The sequence below is a fragment of the Dermochelys coriacea genome, chromosome 2 (assembly GCF_009764565.3).
Source record: "Dermochelys coriacea isolate rDerCor1 chromosome 2, rDerCor1.pri.v4, whole genome shotgun sequence".
Taxonomy (NCBI): Eukaryota; Metazoa; Chordata; order Testudines; family Dermochelyidae; genus Dermochelys; species Dermochelys coriacea.
In genome coordinates, this window is record NC_050069.1 from 203,281,489 (window position 1) to 203,303,565 (window position 22,077).

General features: G+C 41.0%; 1 protein-coding gene across 2 annotated transcripts in view; it reads right to left on the bottom strand.

Moving 5' to 3' along the window:
• Nucleotides 1-22,077, bottom strand: part of KCNH8 (potassium voltage-gated channel subfamily H member 8) — a 412,103-nt gene that overhangs the window by 274,636 nt on the left and 115,390 nt on the right. For both annotated transcript variants that reach the window (XM_043509048.1, XM_038390383.2), the window contains exon 2: nucleotides 18,040-18,273. In XM_043509048.1, coding sequence (XP_043364983.1) covers nucleotides 18,040-18,273 — 234 coding nt within the window. The remainder of the gene's footprint in view (nucleotides 1-18,039; nucleotides 18,274-22,077) is intronic.

Below are 22,077 nucleotides of genomic sequence, written 5' to 3' on the forward strand. Positions count from 1 at the left end.
TGGTCTCCAACACCCACACCAAGGGCCTCTCACAAATTCCCTCCCCAACTCCCTTTCATCCTGGAGCCTCCCCCTAATGCCCCCCAGGGGCAGGACCTGATACACACCCCTGGGACCTCTCTCTCCCAGGAACAGGGAAGGTGGGGATCTCCCAACTGCCTTAGTGCACAGGGCCCCAACATTCTTTCATGGAGCACTATCAGTCCTGGTTTCCTGAGGAACTTTGTCAAATTCGAACAGTCTCTGCAGAAGGTTTCGATTTGAACAAATGAGGAAATTCTAATGAAAAACTGTTTTGTTGGAAATTTTCCAAGTAGCTCTAAGAAAAGTTGAGTTCCACAGTGGGGCTGTTGCAGCTGCCAGAGCCTGCAGTAACCCCTGTCCCTCCTGTGACCCTGCTTTACATATCAGTGAAGCAATGGTTCATCCCCATCTCTTTCCTTCCACATTCTACAGTCATGGCATCTAAGCATGTCCCACATTACTTAAATTGGTATAACAAGATCCCAGTGTACATCACAGATTCCTTTGAATTTTTTCCTTCTCGGGTACAAGATACTGCTTCTTGAGATAATGTTGGGGAATGTTTTTTCTAAATGGGGTAGTGGTTGTTGTAAATGTCATTCTAGACACGTGGAGGAAGCTTTATCAAAATAACAAGATCTTGCTGCATGAGCTAATGGTGGTCAGTCTCTGGATTTGTGTAATCTCTTCTGGAAGTTCATTCAACAGCAGGATCCCCTTGTCTAAGAATATCTCATCACTGTCTTTCACGTGTTTTGCCATGAGCTTTGTGAAATAATTGTTCCAGAGAAGAGCAACTGTCTTAGTAATTCATAGCTAAAGATATAGTATCTAATGTAGCTGAGGCATGATTCCTTAATGGCTTTGGAAGTCAGGACCTAGGCTGTCAACAGTCATGGAAACAGACTGAGAGCCAGTGGAGGGACCAAAGCACAGATCTGATTTGTTTAAGGTAGCCTAACCCATAGATAAGATGAGTAGGTGCATTCTGCACAAGACAAAGCCTTAGTAAAGACGACTCTAAAGTTAACAATGAGAAAAACTGGCATCCTTACATTCAGCATAGAGGCTACTGAAGCAGGAGAGACACAGAGTTATTCATTCCCCTTTAGAAGAGAGGAATTGGAAGACAAAGTTCAAGAAAAGAAAAGGAGTACTTGTGGCACCTTAGAGACTAACCAATTTATTAGAGCATAAGCTTTCGTGAGCTACAGCTCACTTCATCGGATGCATTTGGTGGAAAAAACAGAGGAGTTATTTATATACACACACACAGAGAACATGAAACAATGGGTTTATCGTACACACTGTAAGGAGAGTGATCACTTAAGATAAGCCATCACCAGCAGCAGGGAGGGGGAAGGAGGAAAACCTTTCATGGTGACAAGCAAGGTAGGCTAATTCCAGCAGTTAACAAGAATATCAGAGAAACAGTGGGGGGTGGGGTGGGAGGGAGAAATACCATGGGGAAATAGTTTTACTTTGTGTAATGACTCATCCATTCCCAGTCTCTATTCAAGCCTAAGTTAATTGTATCCAGTTTGCAAATTCATTCCAATTCAGCAGTCTCTCGTTGGAGTCTGTTTTTGAAGCTTTTTTGTTGAAGTATAGCCACTCTTAGGTCTGTGATCGAGTGACCAGAGAGATTGAAGTGTTCTCCAACTGGTTTTTGAAGGTTATAATTCTTGACGTCTGATTTGTGTCCATTCATTCTTTTACGTAGAGACTGTCCAGTTTGGCCAATGTACATGGCAGAGGGGCATTGCTGGCACATGATGGCATATATCACATTGGTAGATGCGCAGGTGAACGAGCCTCTGATAGTGTGGCTGATGTGATTAGGCCCTATGATGGTATCCCCTGAATAGATATGTGGACAGAGTTGGCAACGGGCTTTGTTGCAAGGATAGGTTCCTGGGTTAGTGGTTCTGTTGTGTGGTGTGTGGTTGCTGGTGAGTATTTGCTTCAGATTGGGGGGCTGTCTGTAAGCAAGGACTGGTCTGTCTCCCAAGATCTGAGAGAGTGATGGGTCGTCCTTCAGGATAGGTTGTAGATCCTTGATGATGCGTTGGAGAGGTTTTAGTTGGGGGCTGAAGGTGATTGCTAGTGGCGTTCTGTTGTGTAGGTGTACAAACACCTACAAGATCTCTATCATGCATTCCTACAACTACAATACCCACCTGCTGAAGTGAAGAAACAGATTGACAGAGCCAGAAGAGTACCCAGAAGTCACCTACTACAGGACAGGCCCAACAAAGAAAACAGAACGCCACTAGCCATCACCTTCAGCCCCCAACTAAAACCTCTCCAACGCATCATCAAGGATCTACAACCTATCCTGAAGGACGACCCATCACTCTCACAGATCTTGGGAGACAGACCAGTCCTTGCTTACAGACAGCCCCCCAATCTGAAGCAAATACTCACCAGCAACCACACACCACACAACAGAACCACTAACCCAGGAACCTATCCTTGCAACAAAGCCCGTTGCCAACTCTGTCCACATATCTATTCAGGGGATACCATCATAGGGCCTAATCACATCAGCCACACTATCAGAGGCTCGTTCACCTGCACAGCTACCAATGTGATATATGCCATCATGTGCCAGCAATGCCCCTCTGCCATGTACATTGGCCAAACTGGACAGTCTCTATGTAAAAGAATGAATGGACACAAATCAGACGTCAAGAATTATAACATTCAAAAACCAGTTGGAGAACACTTCAATCTCTCTGGTCACTCGATCACAGACCTAAGAGTGGCTATACTTCAACAAAAAAGCTTCAAAAACAGACTCCAACGAGAGACTGCTGAATTGGAATTTATTTGCAAACTGGATACAATTAATTTAGGCTTGAATAGAGACTGGGAATGGATGAATCATTACACAAAGTAAAACTATTTCCCCATGGTATTTCTCCCTCCCACCCCACCCCCCACTGTTCCTCTGATATTCTTGTTAACTGCTGGAATTAGCCTACCTTGCTTGTCACCATGAAAGGTTTTCCTCCTTCCCCCCCCTGCTGCTGGTGATGGCTTATCTTAAGTGATCACTCTCCTTACGGTGTGTATGATAAACCCATTGTTTCATGTTCTCTGTGTGTGTGTATATAAATCTCTCCTCTGTTTTTTCCACCAAATGCATCCGATGAAGTGAGCTGTAGCTCACGAAAGCTTATACTCTAATAAATTTGTTAGTCTCTAAGGTGCCACAAGTACTCCTTTTCTTTTTGCGAATACAGACTAACATGGCTGCTACTCTGAAAAAAGTTCAAGAAGTTATTCCAATATAGGAATCCTTCAGAATATGGAAATCCAGCTTACATGAAGCCAACACCAAGGAACACAGACTAAGGCAGATAATAGTATAAAATGGGAATTAGGAGAAATCAGTATTAATATATTATGTGAAGAGCCAATAGTCAAAGATTAAATATAGAAATAGAAAGTACCTCGATGAACATGACAGGATAGAGACAAAACAGCATCATTTCTATCAAGTTAATTAAGGAAAATTGTTCTCCGATAATCTACTAATCTTCTTTGAACATCTGTCTATAAAATATGTGGATAATCAGTTAATATAATTCATTTGGATTTTCAAAAAGTATTAAACAAAACCGTCTTCTGGGGAAGAGCATGAGGAACGCTAACTTAACCATGCTAAGTCAATGGGCAACCTGTGAAATGTGAAAATCATTGTTCAAAAATGCCTGGTCATGCATATTGGAACTTAATTATATGAACTACTCATACACACTGCTGAGTGTGAATTTAATTGTAACCACTTGGGGAAAAAGAGCTGGAGCATCACTCTTATCTCAATGTACTTAAAATGGACAGTTAAAAAAGCAGTAAAAAAACCTGACCAAAAATAAGAAAATGCACGTAACATCTTACAACTTATTGTCCCAAATGCATTTATAAACTTGTGTGTGTGTGTGTGAACATCAGTCACTTGCAAACTATAAACTATAAACACATATGTGTGAACATCAGTCACTTGCAAGCATTGCTATAAATAAGAAAAAAGTCTGTTTCTCTCTCTAACAGTGCCATGAGTAGTAAAACTCATGTATGGATTAGGTTAAGTACTATCAGAGTTTGAAACTACTGGAACAAATCCATTTTCACTGGATTATGCCAGAATTAAATCATGTTGCTGTTCAAAGGAGTAGTAGGTTGTGTCAACTTCAATGCCAACAATGTAAGAACAGTATCAACTCTAGTGAGTCAGCAATATTTCTGTTTAAATATCATTAAGTTACAGCGAGAGATCATGAATGTTTCAGATCATGTTACTAACAGGCTATTTTACTGCCATTTCTATTTTTAAATATTAGCTTTGTTCCTTTTTTTAATCTCTTTCATTAAACTCAGTCTGGCCACTTCATGGAGGTGCTGAATGGGTATGGAGCTCTTTTGAAAATCTGGGCCTTAATGTCTCTGTGCCTCAGTTCCCCACCATAAAAGCTGGAACAACAATACTTCCTATTTCCCACCCTTTCTGTGTCTTGCGTTTTTAAACTGTAAACTCTTCAGGGCAGAGGGGGGTTCTCTCTTACTATGTATTTGTGTGATACCTAGCACAATAAGGCCTTCAATAGGACCTTCAGGCACCACAGTAATACAAATGATAATCAGTGGCACAAGTGAATAAGGTCAACTGTTTGGAGGAAAGAGAGAAAAAAGGTACTGAAGGTATGAAACAAAAAGAAAAGGAGTACTTGTGGCACCTTAGAGACTAACAAATTTATTAGAGCATAAGCTTTCGTGAGCTACAGCTCACTTCATCGGATGCATTCTGATGAAGGTATGAAAGTGTTTCTCATCAGTAACTGTTAATAGGATTTAACTTCCTCTCTCATCAAAGCATTCCTCCCTATCTACTTGCATTAATATACAAGGTTTTTAAAATGACAGCTAAATGTAATTAATAGAGCACCAGGGAGCTGGAACTATTGAGCTATAAGTAAAACAGGCCAGTGGGAATAATGGTAAAGCTAGCTTTATAAATTAAAGAGATGGACTCTGTGGTCAATGGGATATGTAATTTCAATTGGACAATATTATCAGACTTTCATTGCTAGTGCTTGGTTGTTCTTTTTTGCTTCCCCTCAACCCCCTTTTCATGTTGCTGTGTTTAAATATTGCAATCTATCTTTAAATAATGTTGATAGCTTCTATTGTTAATTTGCTAACAAAAGATTTCTCTTTCTGTTCTGGAGGCTAGGACTGCCAAGTGTCCGGTTTTTGACTGGAAAGTCTGGTCGAAAAAGGACATCTGACAGTGTCTGGTCAGAAACACTGACTGGACACTAAAAGTCTGGTTGTCACCTGCAGGAGCAATGTGTAGGAGGGGCATACAGGTGCAAATGCTCCCCAGAGTTGTCTGCTGGGGGTGGGTGGGACTCTGTCCTTCTCCCACTGCTGCCTGCTGCCTCTTGCCGCCAGGCTCTCTCTCTCTCCCAGGCAGCCGACTGGTAGGCTCTCACACTGACCCAGAGCGGAGTGGCCGGCAGGAGAAGTGGGTGGTCCTGACCCTTTAACTCCCTGCCTGGGCCCGGCTGCCAGGGTCACAGGCTGAGAGAGCCAGAAATGTGCTGGGGAGTGAAAGGGGTGGGACCACCCACTTCTCCTGACGGCCACTCCACTCTGGGTTGGCGTGAGAGCCCAGCTGCCCAGTGTGGTGACTGGGCTGCCTCAGAGAGAGCCTGCTTGTGAGAGGCGGTGGCAGCAGGCCACACTCTGTCTGGGCCCAGCTGCCAGGGACAGTGGCTGAACGTGCTGGGGGGCAGCACAGAGGGAGGAGAGCGCCTCCCCCCATGCAGGTAACTGTCGGGATGGGGAGAGTGCATAGGTCCCTGGGCTGGGCACGGGGGGAGAGGGAGAGGAGTGAATGGAGGGTGGTACTTTGGCGGAGAGAGTGAAGCAGGAGGTGGGCCTCAGGGGGAGGAGCAGAAGTGTCCAGTTTCCAGAAATTGGGAAGTTCGCAACCCTAGCTAGTGCTGCCAGATCTGGTCATCATCACAGAAGATGGATCTGCCCTAAACTTCCTAATCAGCTGCCCACTTTGGCCAGTTCTTAAATGGTATTCAATAATTGTATAATAAAGCTGTTCAGTTTTGCTAGCTTTCTTTTTTGTTTCGTTTTAATTTGTTATCAGGGCTAATGCTCCCAGCATCCTTACTCCCACTGAGCAATACCTGACTCCTTCAGTATCATACAACTGCTAAAGTGTATTCACCTACACTGAGAGGAAGGAAAGAGCTCTTCAGAACAGCTGTGTTCTATTTCACTGATTCTTGAATGAAGAAATAACACAATAAAACAAAAAGTTTTAAGTAGTCATCATTTTAGCGAGAAAAGTAAAGTAGCTGGCCAAAAAATGGGAAAATTTTCTTTAATAAGAAACAAAGTAATTGGGCTGTTCAAGTTCTGAGAGAGATTCAGGGAATTAGTCTGTGATCTCACTAGCAATTCAAGTTCAGTGTAGAGATGTTACATTTGACTACTTAAACAATTACACAGCTCATTGTAGCATCTTCTTAGACAGACACAAATATAGGAAAAAGTCCAATCTACTACTGGTTACTGGTCTACTTCTGGGGCTTCCAAAGACCTGATTTAACTTTTTGAGAATTGTCTAAATATAGTTCATCAATGCTGTATTTTTCTGGTTGCAGAATATTTGAGCAATGGGGATCCAGTGAGCAAGGTTCTGTTCTCAGTGGCACTGGTGTAAATCCACAGTAAGTCTCTTTACTTCAGTGGAGTTACTCTGAATTAACATTGCTGTAACTGAGATCAGAATTTGGCCCAGCATCTGTGGTAAAGCAAAGGTCTACTTGGAAAAGATCTATGAAAATATCCTGCTGAAGTACCGCTTTCTGTAAAGCCCTCTGAAGTAGAAAACACCATGATAAATTGCCTTGTTTATTTCTGTGTCACCATACTTCTACTCAAGATGTTGTGAAATAAGAGACTAGAAGCTGACAGGAGCCACAAACACTGATATATATGATAAAATTCAATATAGGGTGGGATTTTTAAAAGCACCCAAGCACTTAGGTGATCACCTAGGGACAGGAACCCAGGGGGCTGCCCTCCCAAATTAGTGCTTTAACCACTGGGCTATGGAATCATTCTCACTCACTCTCTCTAGCCCAAAGAATATAGAAATATGTATACAAAGTTCAACAGCTTCAACAGGAGAAAGAGAGAGAGAGAGAACCTATAGCCTGATGGCTAGGGCGCTCATCTGGGAGGAGTGAGACCTGCATTTAAATCCCTGCTCCAGAGTGGGTATTCAAACCAGGTTCTCTCCCATCCAGCTGAGTGCGCTGTCCACTGAGCTATTGTGTAAGGACAGGGGGCATCACCACCTTGTCCTCCTCCATTTTGTGAATCCCTGGTGTAGCCCCCAAAATCTAACTTTCATTTTTGAAAATATTGAAACTGACTTTTTTTTTTCTTTTTTACCAAAACAATTTGCTGACACCACCACATATTTGGTAAGTGAACCCAAACTGCATCTTTCGGCAAAAATAAAGTTCTGGGCAAAAATTTTTTGCTAACTCTAATCATGGACCAGGAATAAAATAATTTAAAAAGACAAAGATGTACAGTGCAACTCTGGTATGCCACATCTTTCCACATACAGCTCATACACTTCATGCAGCTCTCAGTCCAATGCCTATGAGCTAGTTTTACTTTCTGCTGATGTCAGTTTAAAGCAGTACTTTCGCTGAAACTTCCATTGAACTTGTTCTGAGAGTTAGTGGGGTTGCTTTAATTAAAGGACTGCTCCTGTAATTTGTTTTGCTGACCATTATATTCCTGAGCTGAACTACCACTGAAACGTCTAAGTGATAGGGGAAAAAACAATTAATTATGAAGCTGGTAGGGTACTGGGAGCAAGAATCAAACCCATTAAATTTAGGCTAGCATTAGAGATGGGATTGAAATAGAAACTTGAATCCAAATACCCTACACTGTGTAGTGACTCAACATCCAAACCTAATCTTGATTTCAAATTTCATAATAGTTTCTCTCCAAAATATGCCAAACTGGAACCTCAGATAAAAACACTGAACAAGTTTGTGCACATTCAAACTCCAGCACTGAACTTGTATTCAGATTTTGCAGCTTGGGTCTGTGTCTTGCCAACATGATAAGGCATAAAATAAAATATTACTAAATGGTTACAAAATACTAGCCCTTCATTTTATATCAAAAACAGAGAGAAAGTAAACCAAAAAAAACCCGATACCGTGTTTTCACAAACATGGTATCCTCTGATAATCCTTATTTGTCATAGCTCAGTGCTAATTATGAAGCTTTTAAATAAGTGCTGAGAGGACATTCCAATCTGTACTGTGAACTCAGAACTGTGCTGGGACAGCTCTTGAGGTAGCAAGACAAGCATGCCTAGAGGGTATGTCAGACCTGCCAATTAGAGAAGTCAGGCATGCTGCAGAATTACAGAATAATCTGACTTTTTTTTTTTTGCTGGTATGTGTCAAGGCTTTCTGTTCCTTCTAAAAAAAATAAATAAATACTCAGAGGGAACAAGCCTGTTCTCACATTTATAAGTCAGACAACTTTATATAACTTTGCACACTTGCTACCGGCCAAATTTAGATCCGGTGTGAGCAGTTGCCATAAGTCAAGTAGGTGAAGTTAGTAGAGTTGCCCCTGCTCACACCAGGCTTAAATTTGGCCATTTGTCTGTTAAGTCTATTGAGTACGCACATAACACTTCTGTTAACTAAATCGGGAACCATACCGAGGTGTCTGAGTGCAGAATTTAGGCCTAAGAATTTGACCACTGGTTTGTTTCCCAGGACTGTATGAACACAGGACCACAACAATACAAAACCTGATGCTGAGTGCAATAAATACATGGCTCAGACAAATTTTTGGGGATATCTTCATTAATTCAGCACTCCTATCTGGTTAATAAAAAGAAAAGGAGTACCCCTGGCACATTAGAGACTAACAAATTTATTAGAGCATAAGCTTTTGTGAGCTACAGCTCACTTCATCGGATGCATTTGGTGGAAAAAGCAGAGGAGAGATTTATATACACACACACACACACACACACACACAGAGAACATGAAACAATGGGTTTATCATACACACTGTAAGGAGAGTGATCACTTAAGATAAGCCATCACCAGCAGCGGAGGGGGGGGGGGGGGGGGAGGAAAACCTTTCATGGTGACAAGCAAGGTAGGCTAATTCCAGCAGTTAACAAGAATATCAGAGGAACAGTGGGGGGGATGGGGGGGAGAAATACCATGGGGAAATAGTTTTACTTTGTGTAATGACTCATCCATTCCCAGTCTCTATTCAAGCCTAAGTTAATTGTATCCAGTTTGCAAATTAATTCCAATTCAGCAGTCTCTCGTTGGAGTCTGTTTTTGAAGCTTTTTTGTTGAAGTATAGCCACTCTTAGGTCTGTGATCGAGTGACCAGAGAGATTGAAGTGTTCTCCAACTGGTTTTTGAATGTTATAATTCTTGACGTCTGATTTGTGTCCATTCATTCTTTTACGTAGAGACTGTCCAGTTGGGCCAATGTACATGGCAGAGGGGCATTGCTGGCACATGATGGCATATATCACATTGGTAGATGCGCAGGTGAACGAGCCTCTGATAGTGTGGCTGATGTGATTAGGCCCTATGATGGTATCCCCTGAATAGATATGTGGACAGAGTTGGCAACGGGCTTTGTTGCAAGGATAGGTTCCTGGGTTAGTGGTTCTGTTGTGTGGTGTGTGGTTGCTGGTGAGTATTTGCTTCAGATTGGGGGGCTGTCTGTAAGCAAGGACTGGTCTGTCTCCCAAGATCTGTGAGAGTGATGGGTCGTCCTTCAGGATAGGTTGTAGATCCTTGATGATGCGTTGGAGAGGTTTTAGTTGGGGGCTGAAGGTGATGGCTAGTGGCGTTCTGTTGTTTTCTTTGTTGGGCCTGTCCTGTAGTAGGTGACTTCTGGGTACTCTTCTGGCTCTGTCAATCTGTTTCTTCACTTCAGCAGGTGGGTATTGTAGTTGTAGGAATGCATGATAGAGATCTTGTAGGTGTTTGTCTCTGTCTGAGGGGTTGGAGCAAATGCGGTTATATCGTAGCGCTTGGCTGTAGACAATGGATCGAGTGGTATGATCTGGATGAAAGCTAGAGGCATGTAGGTAGGAATAGCGGTCAGTAGGTTTCCGATATAGGGTGGTGTTTATGTGACCATCGCTTATTAGCACCGTAGTGTCCAGGAAGTGGATCTCTTGTGTGGACTGGTCCAGGCTGAGGTTGATGGTGGGATGGAAATTGTTGAAATCATGGTGGAATTCCTCAAGAGCTTCTTTTCCATGGGTCCAGATGATGAAGATGTCATCAATGTAGCGCAAGTAGAGTAGGGGCATTAGGGGACGAGAGCTGAGGAAGCGTTGTTCTAAGTCAGCCATAGAAATGTTGGCATACTGTGGGGCCATGCGGGTACCCATCGCAGTGCCGCTGATTTGAAGGTATACATTGTCACCAAATGTGAAATAGTTATGGGTCAGATGCAAACAGATGGACATCATACCGAAAGGACTGAAGGTAAAAAATCCATTACAATACCACACAGACTATGCTGACAGCTTGTGCCACACACTCTCAAGGAAACTGCGGAACCACCTGATCAACATCCTCTACAGCAAACAGGGAAAGATTAAGAATGAGCTCTCAAAACTGGATACTCTCATAAAGAACCAACCTTCCACACAAACTTCCTCGTGGCTGGACTTTACAAAAACTAGACAAGCCATTTACAAAACACACTTTGCTTCTCTACAAAAGAAAAAGGACACTAAGCTATCTAAACTACTATATGCCACAAGGGGCCACAACAATGGTTCCCGTAACCCACCCAGCAATATTGTTAATCTATCCAACTATACTCTTAGCCCAGCAGAAGAATCTGTCCTATCTCGGGGCCTCTCCTTTTGCCCCTCCACCCCCACGAACATGATACAGTTCTGTGGTGACCTAGAATCCTATTTTCGACGTCTCAGACTCAAGGAATATTTCCAACACACCTCTGACCAACATATTAACCCACAGAGACCTTCCTGCCAACACTACAAAAAGAAGGATTCTGGGTGGACTCCTCCTGAAGGTCGAAACAGCAGCCTGGATTTCTACATAGACTGCTTCCGCCGACGTGCACGAGCTGAAATTGTGGAAAAGCAGCATCGCTTACCCCATAACCTCAGCCATGCAGAACACAGTGCCATCCACAGCCTCAGAAACAACTCTGACATCATAATCAAAAAGGCTGACAAAGGAGGTGCTGTCGTCATCATGAATAGGTCGGAGTATGAACAAGAGGCTACTAGGCAGCTCTCCAACACCACTTTCTACAAGCCATTACCCTCTGATCCCACTGAGAGTTACCAAAAGAAACTACAGCATTTGCTCAAGAAACTCCCTGAAAAAGCACAAGAACAAATCCGCACAGACACACCCCTGGAGCCCCGACCTGGGGTATTCTATCTGCTACCCAAGATCCATAAACCTGGAAATCCTGGACGCCCCATCATCTCAGGCATTGGCACCCTGACAGCAGGATTGTCTGGCTATGTAGACTCCCTCCTCAGGCCCTTCGTTACCAGCACTCCCAGCTATCTTCGAGACACCACTGACTTCCTGAGGAAACTACAGTCCATTGGTGATCTTCCTAAAAACACCATCCTAGCCACTATGGATGTAGAAGCCCTCTACACCAACATTCCACACAAAGATGGGCTACAAGCCGTCAGGAACAGTATCCCCGATACTGTCACGGCTAACCTGGTGGCTGAACTTTGTGACTTTGTCCTCACCCATAACTATTTCACATTTGGTGACAATGTATACCTTCAAATCAGCGGCACTGCGATGGGTACCCGCATGGCCCCACAGTATGCCAACATTTTTATGGCTGACTTAGAACAACGCTTCCTCAGCTCTCGTCCCCTAATGCCCCTACTCTACTTGCGCTACATTGATGACATCTTCATCATCTGGACCCATTGAAAAGAAGCTCTTGAGGAATTCCACCATGATTTCAACAATTTCCATCCCACCATCAACCTCAGCCTGGACCAGTCCACACAAGAGATCCACTTCCTGGACACTACGGTGCTAATAAGCGATGGTCACATAAACACCACCCTATATCGGAAACCTACTGACCGCTATTCCTACCTACATGCCTCTAGCTTTCATCCAGATCATACCACTCGATCCATTGTCTACAGCCAAGCGCTACGATATAACCGCATTTGCTCCAACCCTCAGACAGAGACAAACACCTACAAGATCTCTATCATGCATTCCTACAACTACAATACCCACCTGCTGAAGTGAAGAAACAGATTGACAGAGCCAGAAGAGTACCCAGAAGTCACCTACTACAGGACAGGCCCAACAAAGAAAACAACAGAACGTCACTAGCCATCACCTTCAGCCCCCAACTAAAACCTCTCCAACGCATCATCAAGGATGTACAACCTATCCTGAAGGACGACCCATCACTCTCACAGATCTTGGCAGACAGACCAGTCCTTGCTTACAGACAGCCCCCCAATCTGAAGCAAATATTCACCAGCAACCACACACTACACAACAGAACCACTAACCCAGGAACCTATCCTTGCAACAAGGCCCGTTGCCAACTCTGTCCACATATCTATTCAGGGGATACCATCATAGGGCCTAATCACATCAGCCACACTATCAGAGGCTCGTTCACCTGCGCATCTACCAATGTGATATATGCCATCATGTGCCAGCAATGCCCCTCTGCTATGTACATTGGCCCAACTGGACAGTCTCTACGTAAAAGAATGAATGGACACAAATCAGACGTCAAGAATTATAACATTCAAAAACCAGTTGGAGAACACTTCAATCTCTCTGGTCACTCGATCACAGACCTAAGAGTGGCTATCCTTCAACAAAAAAGCTTCAAAAACAGACTCCAACGAGAGACTGCTGAATTGGAATGAATTTGCAAACTGGATACAATTAACTTAGGCTTGAATAGAGACTGGGAATGGATGAGTCATTACACAAAGTAAAACTATTTCCCCATGGTATTTCTCCCCCCCATCCCCCCACTGTTCCTCTGATATTCTTGTTAACTGCTGGAATTAGCCTACCTTGCTTGTCACCATGAAAGGTTTTCCTCCTTTCCCCCCCCCTGCTGCTGGTGATGGCTTATCTTAAGTGATCACTCTCCTTACAGTAAGAAAAGGAGTACTTGTGGCACCTTAGAGACTAACAAGTTTATTAGAGCATAAGCTTTCGTGAGCTACAGCTCACTTCATCGGATGAGCTGTAGCTCACGAAAGCTTATGCTCTAATAAATTTGTTAGTCTCTAAGGTGCCACAAGTACTCCTTTTCTTTTTGCGAATACAGACTAACACGGCTGCTACTCTGAAATCTCCTTACAGTGTGTATGATAAACCCATTGTTTCATGTTCTCTGTGTGTGTGTGTGTGTGTGTGTGTGTGTGTGTGTGTGTGTGTGTGTGTGTGTGTGTGTGTGTGTGTATATATAAATCTCTCCTCTGCTTTTTCCACCAAATGCATCCGATGAAGTGAGCTGTAGCTCACGAAAGCTTATGCTCTAATAAATTTGTTAGTCTCTAAGGTGCCACGGGTACTCCTTTTCTTTTTGCGAATACAGACTAACACGGCTGCTACTCTGAAACCTATCTGGTTAATGTGTCTTATCTAGATAGTGTGTATTTTATCTAAAGGGCTTATTAAAATAAACAGGCACACATACTACAACCATTTCATTAAAGCTAGATCTAGTGTATGTATTTAAGTATGTTAGTAGCTCAGCAGTTAAGTCCATATTTGATGTACTGAGATTTGCAGCTGAAGCACTGATATAATGATGTTGTTCACCTAAGTACAGCAATTAGGATGTTCTATATCCTTTTAATAAGTAGGAAATGCCTTACATATTCAAACACTAGGTTAGCAGGTTCAAATGTGTACATTCCTGTTTTTGCAGATTGAAATTACTGCAGGCACCCACATTTCAAAGTATGTCACCATGACTTTCCATGTTGGCTTTTGCAGGATAGCTAACTCAGTTCCAAAGTTACTCCATATTCTCTGCCTATGCTTATGTGTAAAATTGCAATTCTCTGCAATTCTAAAACACAAGCAAATTAAAGGACTGTAATATATTACAGTAACAGCTTTTCCTACTATGCTGTCCTGATTGAGGACATTTCTTCACATTACTGATGAGAACTTTAAAACCTGAGATAGAACTCTCCCAGATAATCTAAAGTGAGCCCATTGCATGACAGGTCAGAATTTTGAGAATTTATTCTATGTTACATGACTCCTCATGCAGGATAGGCAAAAAAACCAATCTGGGCAACATAGGTTGCAGGGAGGTACAGTCCTCACTAGTTGGATCAGGAATACAGCTATTCAATAGCCAACCCATTCCCAGAGCAAAACTCAGACTTCCAACCCAATCATATTGCTGAATAAAGCACTAAGTTCAGGGGGCACACTGATGCTGTGTCCCTGTGAGTTATAACTTAATAACGATATTTGTCAGAAATATGAAGTAGAAGCTAAAAGTTGAACCACAATACATGGAGAGATGCATGCCTAGTATAAGATGGAGAGCCAAAAAATAAGCAAATAACCATGCTAAAGGACATACTGAAGAAAGTGTAGTGTCACACTGAGAAGAGTTGGACAAATCTTCTGGATTTTTAACAGAGTGGTTTTTGAAGCTGTACAAATCGAATAAGAAATTTGCTAAGTAATTAGTTCTCAGCATGAAGAGCACTTTTAAAAGAAAAGCTATAATGATTTTTAATAACTTATGTGCTTAAACATGTTGCAAATGGGAGTAAGCACTGCTTCCCACGAGGAACACGTACAAGGGTTTACGATCTAAACTCATTTCCTTCCTGGGGTAGATTTTTAAGTCATGTATCAGAAGCCTGAGGCCTGACTACTCTTACAACATAAATCTGACCCAGCAGAAGCTTAGCCTGTGCAGACTGTTGTAGGGTTTCTCCCAACAGAACCTTATTGCTCTCCCTTTTTCTATCACTTTCTTTAATTAAGCAGACTCTTAGTAATGTATACTACTATGTGCAATGAATCCCAATTGGTCTAGCACCCAAGGTGAGTCTGCACCTGTGAACAGTGTCCTAAACCCAGATACTCAGTCATGTGAATATTCATATGACTGATGATTAGGGTGACCATATTTCCCAAAGGGAAAAACAGGACACTGCACAGGGCTGGCATCGCCGCTCACCCTCTCCCCCTCCGCCCCCCCCACCTCCCCCGCACCTCTTTTGTCCAAAAAGAGTGGGCATTTGTCCCATTTGCTCTTGCCAACAGTTTTGCCAAAAAAGTTGGGACAGCCAGGACAGGGCTTAATAAAGGGACTGCTTTCAATGAAAGGGTTTCAATTTTTTTTTGTTTTTTAAATTAAAAAAAAAAAACACTTTTTTTGTATTCCGTAGATACCTTTAAAGAGCTAAAATAAAATAAAAAAAATCCACATACTGTCTTATGTCTGCAATTTCTGTGCAAACCTCAGAATTTCAGTAATTCCATTTTGTTCAGATACATAAATTATGGATGCTTTGCCAAATTTTCTGGGTCTGCAACGTTAAGTTGAAAAATCACAAGAATAATCTTTCTTGTGAGATTTCTTGCCTTTTTTGCTTTTAAATGCAAAAATGGTCCCATGATATTTCAGCACTTCCAGGTGGTGCATAAAAACTTGAAAATAAAATACAACAGGTAGTAAGAGGAATTCGTTTATACTTTGAAAATGATTTGATGAGTTTGATTCAAATTATATACAAACGTTTAAGAGATGAGAGTCGGTGGGAATTTTTTTATCCAAACCAATTTGTCCATCCCAACTAATCTGTGATCCAACTCCTTAATTGCTAAGGAACTCTACCTACAATTCCATGATCTTTTCTTTCGGCCTTTGTTACCACCGTAAATGCTACAGGCAATATTCATTCCTGATGGTGCAGTGACAATTCAATTTACATCCCAGATAAAAGCCAGTGAGTACAACTGGCACTAATTCTTCCATTTACCTAATCTTAAATCTTCTCTCTTATGACTTTGTTTAGTCACCACTATCCAACAATGGGGGAAAAAAAGTGGTCCTTGAAACTTCTGGAACATTTTTCATATCCAAGAAAGATTAGTAAATCAGTAATTAACTTTTATGATGTGCTCCAGACACACTGCAACATTTTCTTTTAAACGCTAAAAGTAGGAGAGGGAAGCATTTTATTGCATCTTCAAAATGTTTTTACATAATATGACACTTTAAATACAGAGTGTGTATTAGCCTGAGGTTTGTGAGCCTATAGACTAAACGACCCTTTTCCCTCTTATATTGCAGTCAGAAAAGGGGAGAATTTTTCTCCTAGTATTTTCAATACATTGTCTTCCCTTTCCTCAGAGCATATCCATTATTTTAAAATGCTCATCTGTAAAAATGTATAATACCAAAGTAATATAATTCTACAGGGAAACATTTCAACAGCATATAAATATTAAGCAAGAACTGTGAAGACGACACCTAGCCAAAACATTTGCTCACAAATTCTAAGCTTAAAAAATAAAAATGAAAGCTGATACACAGTAAACTACAGCCTCAAGCCGTAAATATTTTTTAATTGTTTGAGACCATTCTCACAGCATTATGTCAGTTTTGCTTTCCCATTGGTTCCTTGTGCTTGAGCATTACATATGGCCAGTGCTTCACTTCAAAGGCAACACAATCAAAACAAAAGGAGTACTTGTGGCACCTTAGAGACTAACAAATTTATTAGAGCATAAGCTTTTGTGAGCTACAGCTCACTTCATCCGATGCATTTTCATCGGATGCACAATCAAAACACTTAGCAACGAGTGAGGGAGATGTTCTAAGAGGTGGAGTGAAGGAGCCTGCCATCAATAGAATGGGTGGAAGAATGATTATATCACTCGGCTACAGGTATGCTTCTGCAAACCCAAGTCTCTTTTTTTCCCTTTGTGGTATCATTGCTGATATATCTTCTGTGCAGACACACAGATATCAGTCATAAATGGGGATCAAACTTGGGGCCTTCACCACAAAACGCACAAGCCTCTACCTCTTCATGCAAATATGAACTCCGTTAGCTGTAAGTAAGTAGGGGCTTGTGCTTTTGGGTCCCAATCCAATACCCACTGAACTAAGTCTAGGCGCCTGGGTTTTTTGTTGTTTTTTTTAAACCTTGGTTATTACATGTATTAGAGTGCTCTTTCTCTAGCTGCTATAAGACATTCAAAACTTTCTGAAAATTTCAGCATCAGTAGAGCTGGTTGAAACTTGGAATTTCCATTTGGCAAAATATTTTGATATTCCAACTTGTTCGTTCCAATTCTGAACAAATTTTGTGGGAAATTTTCTCAAAATTAAGCCATTTTGTGAAAAAAATGTGGGTTGTGGGGTTTTTTTTGGTCAAAATGGAATTTCCCCAAGGAAAAACAGTTATACTGTAAATTTTCCAACCATTTCTATCAGGCTGAAATTTTCCATGCTTAGTCTCTGTCTGTAGGTGAGTTTTAATTTAATTTTTGTTTTAAAAAGCTTCAACAAGAGCAGGTCAATGTTTGATTACAAGATGAGTAGACAACTTTATATGGTGCACTTCTACACTGAATAAGTCAGTGCTCCACAATGGAATTAATCTTTCTTCAGCTTTTTACAATATCCTGCAATTTATCACATAGATATTACCACTTCTACATATATATTTGCACTTCCACCACCATAACAGCCCTACCTTTATTCAAATCAATTTCTGTAGCCCTCTGAACATTCACATGCAACATCCTTAAATAGAGTGGATATATAACTACTATGCTAAATAATGGTAAATTTCAGCTTGTCTGGGACTAATAGAACACTGATGAAAGCAATAAAACTCACCGTTCTTCTTATAAAACATGACTTCTCCTTTGAATTCCACCTTATCTTCCAGTGATTTTTCAATTTGAAGAATCATCTGCTCATTTGTTTCAGCACCAAGTAAAAATTTACAGCTGCAGCTCTTCTGCATGACTTCAGTTCGTGCAAATCCAGCAAGCTCACAGAAGCCATCTGAACAGTAAACTATAGGGAATCCCTTAGCCACCTGAGCATTTGCAAGGATGAAGTTACTATCTGTAGAGGAACACAGAAGTAAAACATTAATTACAGACTGAATTACAACAACATGTCTATCATAGTCCTTTGTATAGATATGATGGAAGTCACAACTGTGCATTAATACATAAAGCCAGCCTGTGTACAACAGAAGTATGTTATTGGGTTGAAATAAAGAGAATAGTAAGAAACCAATGCTCTCAACTTTACATATCCCATGACTCAGGGGTTGTGGGAGAGAGGGATCAGACTGAAACTTCCATTTCTCACTCACTAGACTGAATTTAGATTAAGTCCAGTGGCCAAAAGACATTACCAGTCAAATGGCCCTTCATGATCAGTGTGGTATTTTTAAAATAAGTTAATGATCTCAAAGCACTTTTTAGTGGACTGCTGTCAATATATCAAAACAACCACAACTGAGCACCTTAGCAGATAAGCCAATGACTGAATGAGAAGAACTTAAATACCCCTTTACAGTATCTCTTGAAGCATCCCTGAAGGTGGGATTGATGCATGCTGGTGAAGCATTTTGGAGAACGCTGCCCTCTTACTTCTCAGGATGCATCTCCTCTTTGGGGATGCAGAAGATTTCAGTCTAAAAAGCTGTCATACAAATGCTTTTCACAAGCACTAAATTCACTTAAAAAAGAATTATTTAAAAAGGTCTAACACATATGTTATGTTATGATTTTAAAAAAAAAAACCCACTTCTGGGACAAACCTCTTAATCGAGCAAGCCTCCCATTGAAGTGAATGAGAGTTTTGCTCAATTAAGAACCACAGAATTTGCCCCCTTTAATATTATCATTCTTATTAAACTGCATAGTTTTATTTGCGATATGTTTTAAAATGTGAGCAAGAGTCATTTCATGCAAATTGATTTTAAGAAGGAAAACAAAAGGACTAACCTTTATGTTACTAAGGCAATGGTTACTTAAAAATTAATAGCGGAGTAGCTCAGAAGAACATCTAAAAAAATCTTTAAGGAAAAATTAGCCAATGATGAAACCCTAGATGACTAAAATATCTAATCTGTGCAGGTGCCTTTGAAAATCTCATTTGGTGACCATCTGTGTCTTCATGAACCTAATACCTTTGAAAATCGGGCCCTAGATTAGTGCTTCAACTTCTTCATTCTTGAGACCACATCATAAGAGAGAGATCCTAATTTCAATCACCTTTCTCCTGAATTTCTCTCAATCCCCCTATTGTTGCTTCTCAAATATTTCAAACTTGTTTCCAGAAGTCTAAGCTGCTGGTCACCTAATTAAAAAACAACAACTTTGTGCCTTGTCTCCAGCCAAGCTGATCAAGCATTTAATATACATTACAAAGAAGTTAATTTGGAACGTGTGTAAGAAATGAGAAGTGCATTTTTCTAAACACATTTTAAACACATTTCTTAAAAGTGCAAGCTAATGAGCTAATGTTCTAATGATTTCAGCAGAGACAGGGATACTGTAGAATTCACAGGAAGGTGAATCGCAACCACTGTATACATTAATCTGTTTCTTAGTTTTCTTGTTGCAGTGGCTGGCTTAGAATTCATGGTAGGCTCCATATAATTCTATTTGAAGAATAACAGTGATACTGATTAGGGGATACTTACAATCACATTTTATTTGATAATTCTTAATGTTTAGTGATCTTCGGTAAAATGTCACAGAGAACCACAGTTCAGAATATAATGGTAGTTTACACCAAAGACAAAATCACACAAAATAGAGGTAAATTTCCGATCATTTTGTTATGCAACATATCTGAATCATGACTTATCTAGAGACTGAAGCTGTTGTATGCAATAGTGATATTAAATCACAAGCCCACTCAAACTCAGTCTTGGTTTCAAAGTTCAATGTGTTTGCAAACTTCTACTATTCATGTGAAATTTCAGAATCACACCTGAAATTGTTTGCCCATCTGAAAAGCTGGCAAATTCTGCTCCTCTCCAAACATTTTAATAGGCAAAAGGAATCACATTAAAAGACATTGAAGAAGCAGGTGGAGGTCCTGGGAGCTGCTGAAGTGGCATGGAAATAAAGAGGGGCTGGCTATTGGAGTATTTGATTGGAGATTCAAATTAATCCAGTTTAAACCTTTCAAATTGCAGACAACAGTTCACTTCAGTCCCCGGTGGACAAATCTGAAAGCGACTGCAACTCCTTTTGGGGTTTTTGGCTCACTAGGACCACACAATCACCCTAACTCAGCAGCCCCCTCTGTTCTGGTCTCTTTTGGACTAGTATGGAACCCCCTCCATATGGTATATAGGTCCCATTGCACAGCCTTTTTGCCTGTGCTTCTCCTACCACCAAGGTAAAATGCAGGGCTTTAGTGTTGTAGGGGGCCTTTCGTTGTCTGTCCAAACTTCATCCTGAAGGCCAAAAGCCAGTATTTTTCTTGTATTCTGCTCATTAATGTGCGTTTACCCTTCAGCATTCTAAAGGGGACCCAGGTGCAGCTTTCTCCCAATTCAGACATCTTTCATTGTTTAGAACTGTTTGTGTGGTGAGGGGAAAGATGCTGAATAAAATGCATCCCTTGATAAATATTCATAAGCGGATAATGGCTTGGGTCAGTATGCACAATGTATAAATCTAAATATGTAAATAATAAAGTATTCATAGCTGTTTGTTGGGGGAGACAGTATATAAACCTACAAGAAGAAACAGTTGGCTTGATTCTCCTCATACTTAGGTTTTATATCAGTGAAATCATAGAGTATCAGGGTTGGAAGGGACCTCAAGAGGTCATCTAGTCTAACACCCTGCTCAAAGAAAGAACCAATCCCCAATTTTTGCCCCAGATCCCAGGCCAATGCTCAAACCACTGAGCTGTCCCTCCCCCCACTGACTTCAACTGAGTTACTCCTTATTTACACCATAGTGAGAAATGTTGGATGATATTTGCTGGGATTCCAGTATTTTTAGGACAACGCAGAGTTTTCTTAAGATAGGTTTGCCTTCAGGGGTTTACACTTCACATATTTGGGTTCAATTACTCACTCTTTGCTCCTATCTAATTAGAAATCTTTCCAAAATTGTTTATGAAATTCAAATAGATACTACTTGTCTGCCACATATCTATTTTTTAAAAAAAATCTAGATCAGTTCAATGTATTGTTTAACTCCTGCGCCTGTCATTTTTATTTGCCTAACTAGGGAATAAATATTACAATACCAACATACTGTTGCTGCTGTCAACACAAAATCAAATCCCCATACTGCCAAAAAAATTAAAATCATATGCTAGCACTATCATTAAGTTGCAGTGCAACAATATAAAAGTGATGGATCTCACATCCCAAAAGCATCTATAGTTATAAACTTAATTTATTTCTGGGTTTCTTATTGTTTAAATTACAATTATCCACTGCAAAGTCATTTATCTCTTTCTATCTAATTCAATGTCAGATGCACGAAGCAGACTGGAACACTGAATGGACAAAAAGAGTTCTAGAGAATGCTACCTAATTGTAGGAGAGCTTGAATGTGTTTTTAGATACAGGAATAGATTAGAAAATACCAAATATACCAAGAACTTGTAAATCATGGAATAGGGGCAAATTCTACTAGCAGTTACAATGAAGTACATTTGAGGTTGGTCCATTGACATCAGTGCTGCTGCATAAATCAGAGGAAAAAAAATGCTCAAAGAGCATGATCCAAAGCCCACTGAACTCAACTGGAGTCTGTAGCGGGGCAGTTACCCCGCTCCTAGAAAAAAAGGCTACGCTGATTGGGGAAGCAGTCACAGCTGGGGCCATGCCCCAATCAGGTCACACCTGGCCCTGTTATAAGGACTCGGACAAGTTGGGTC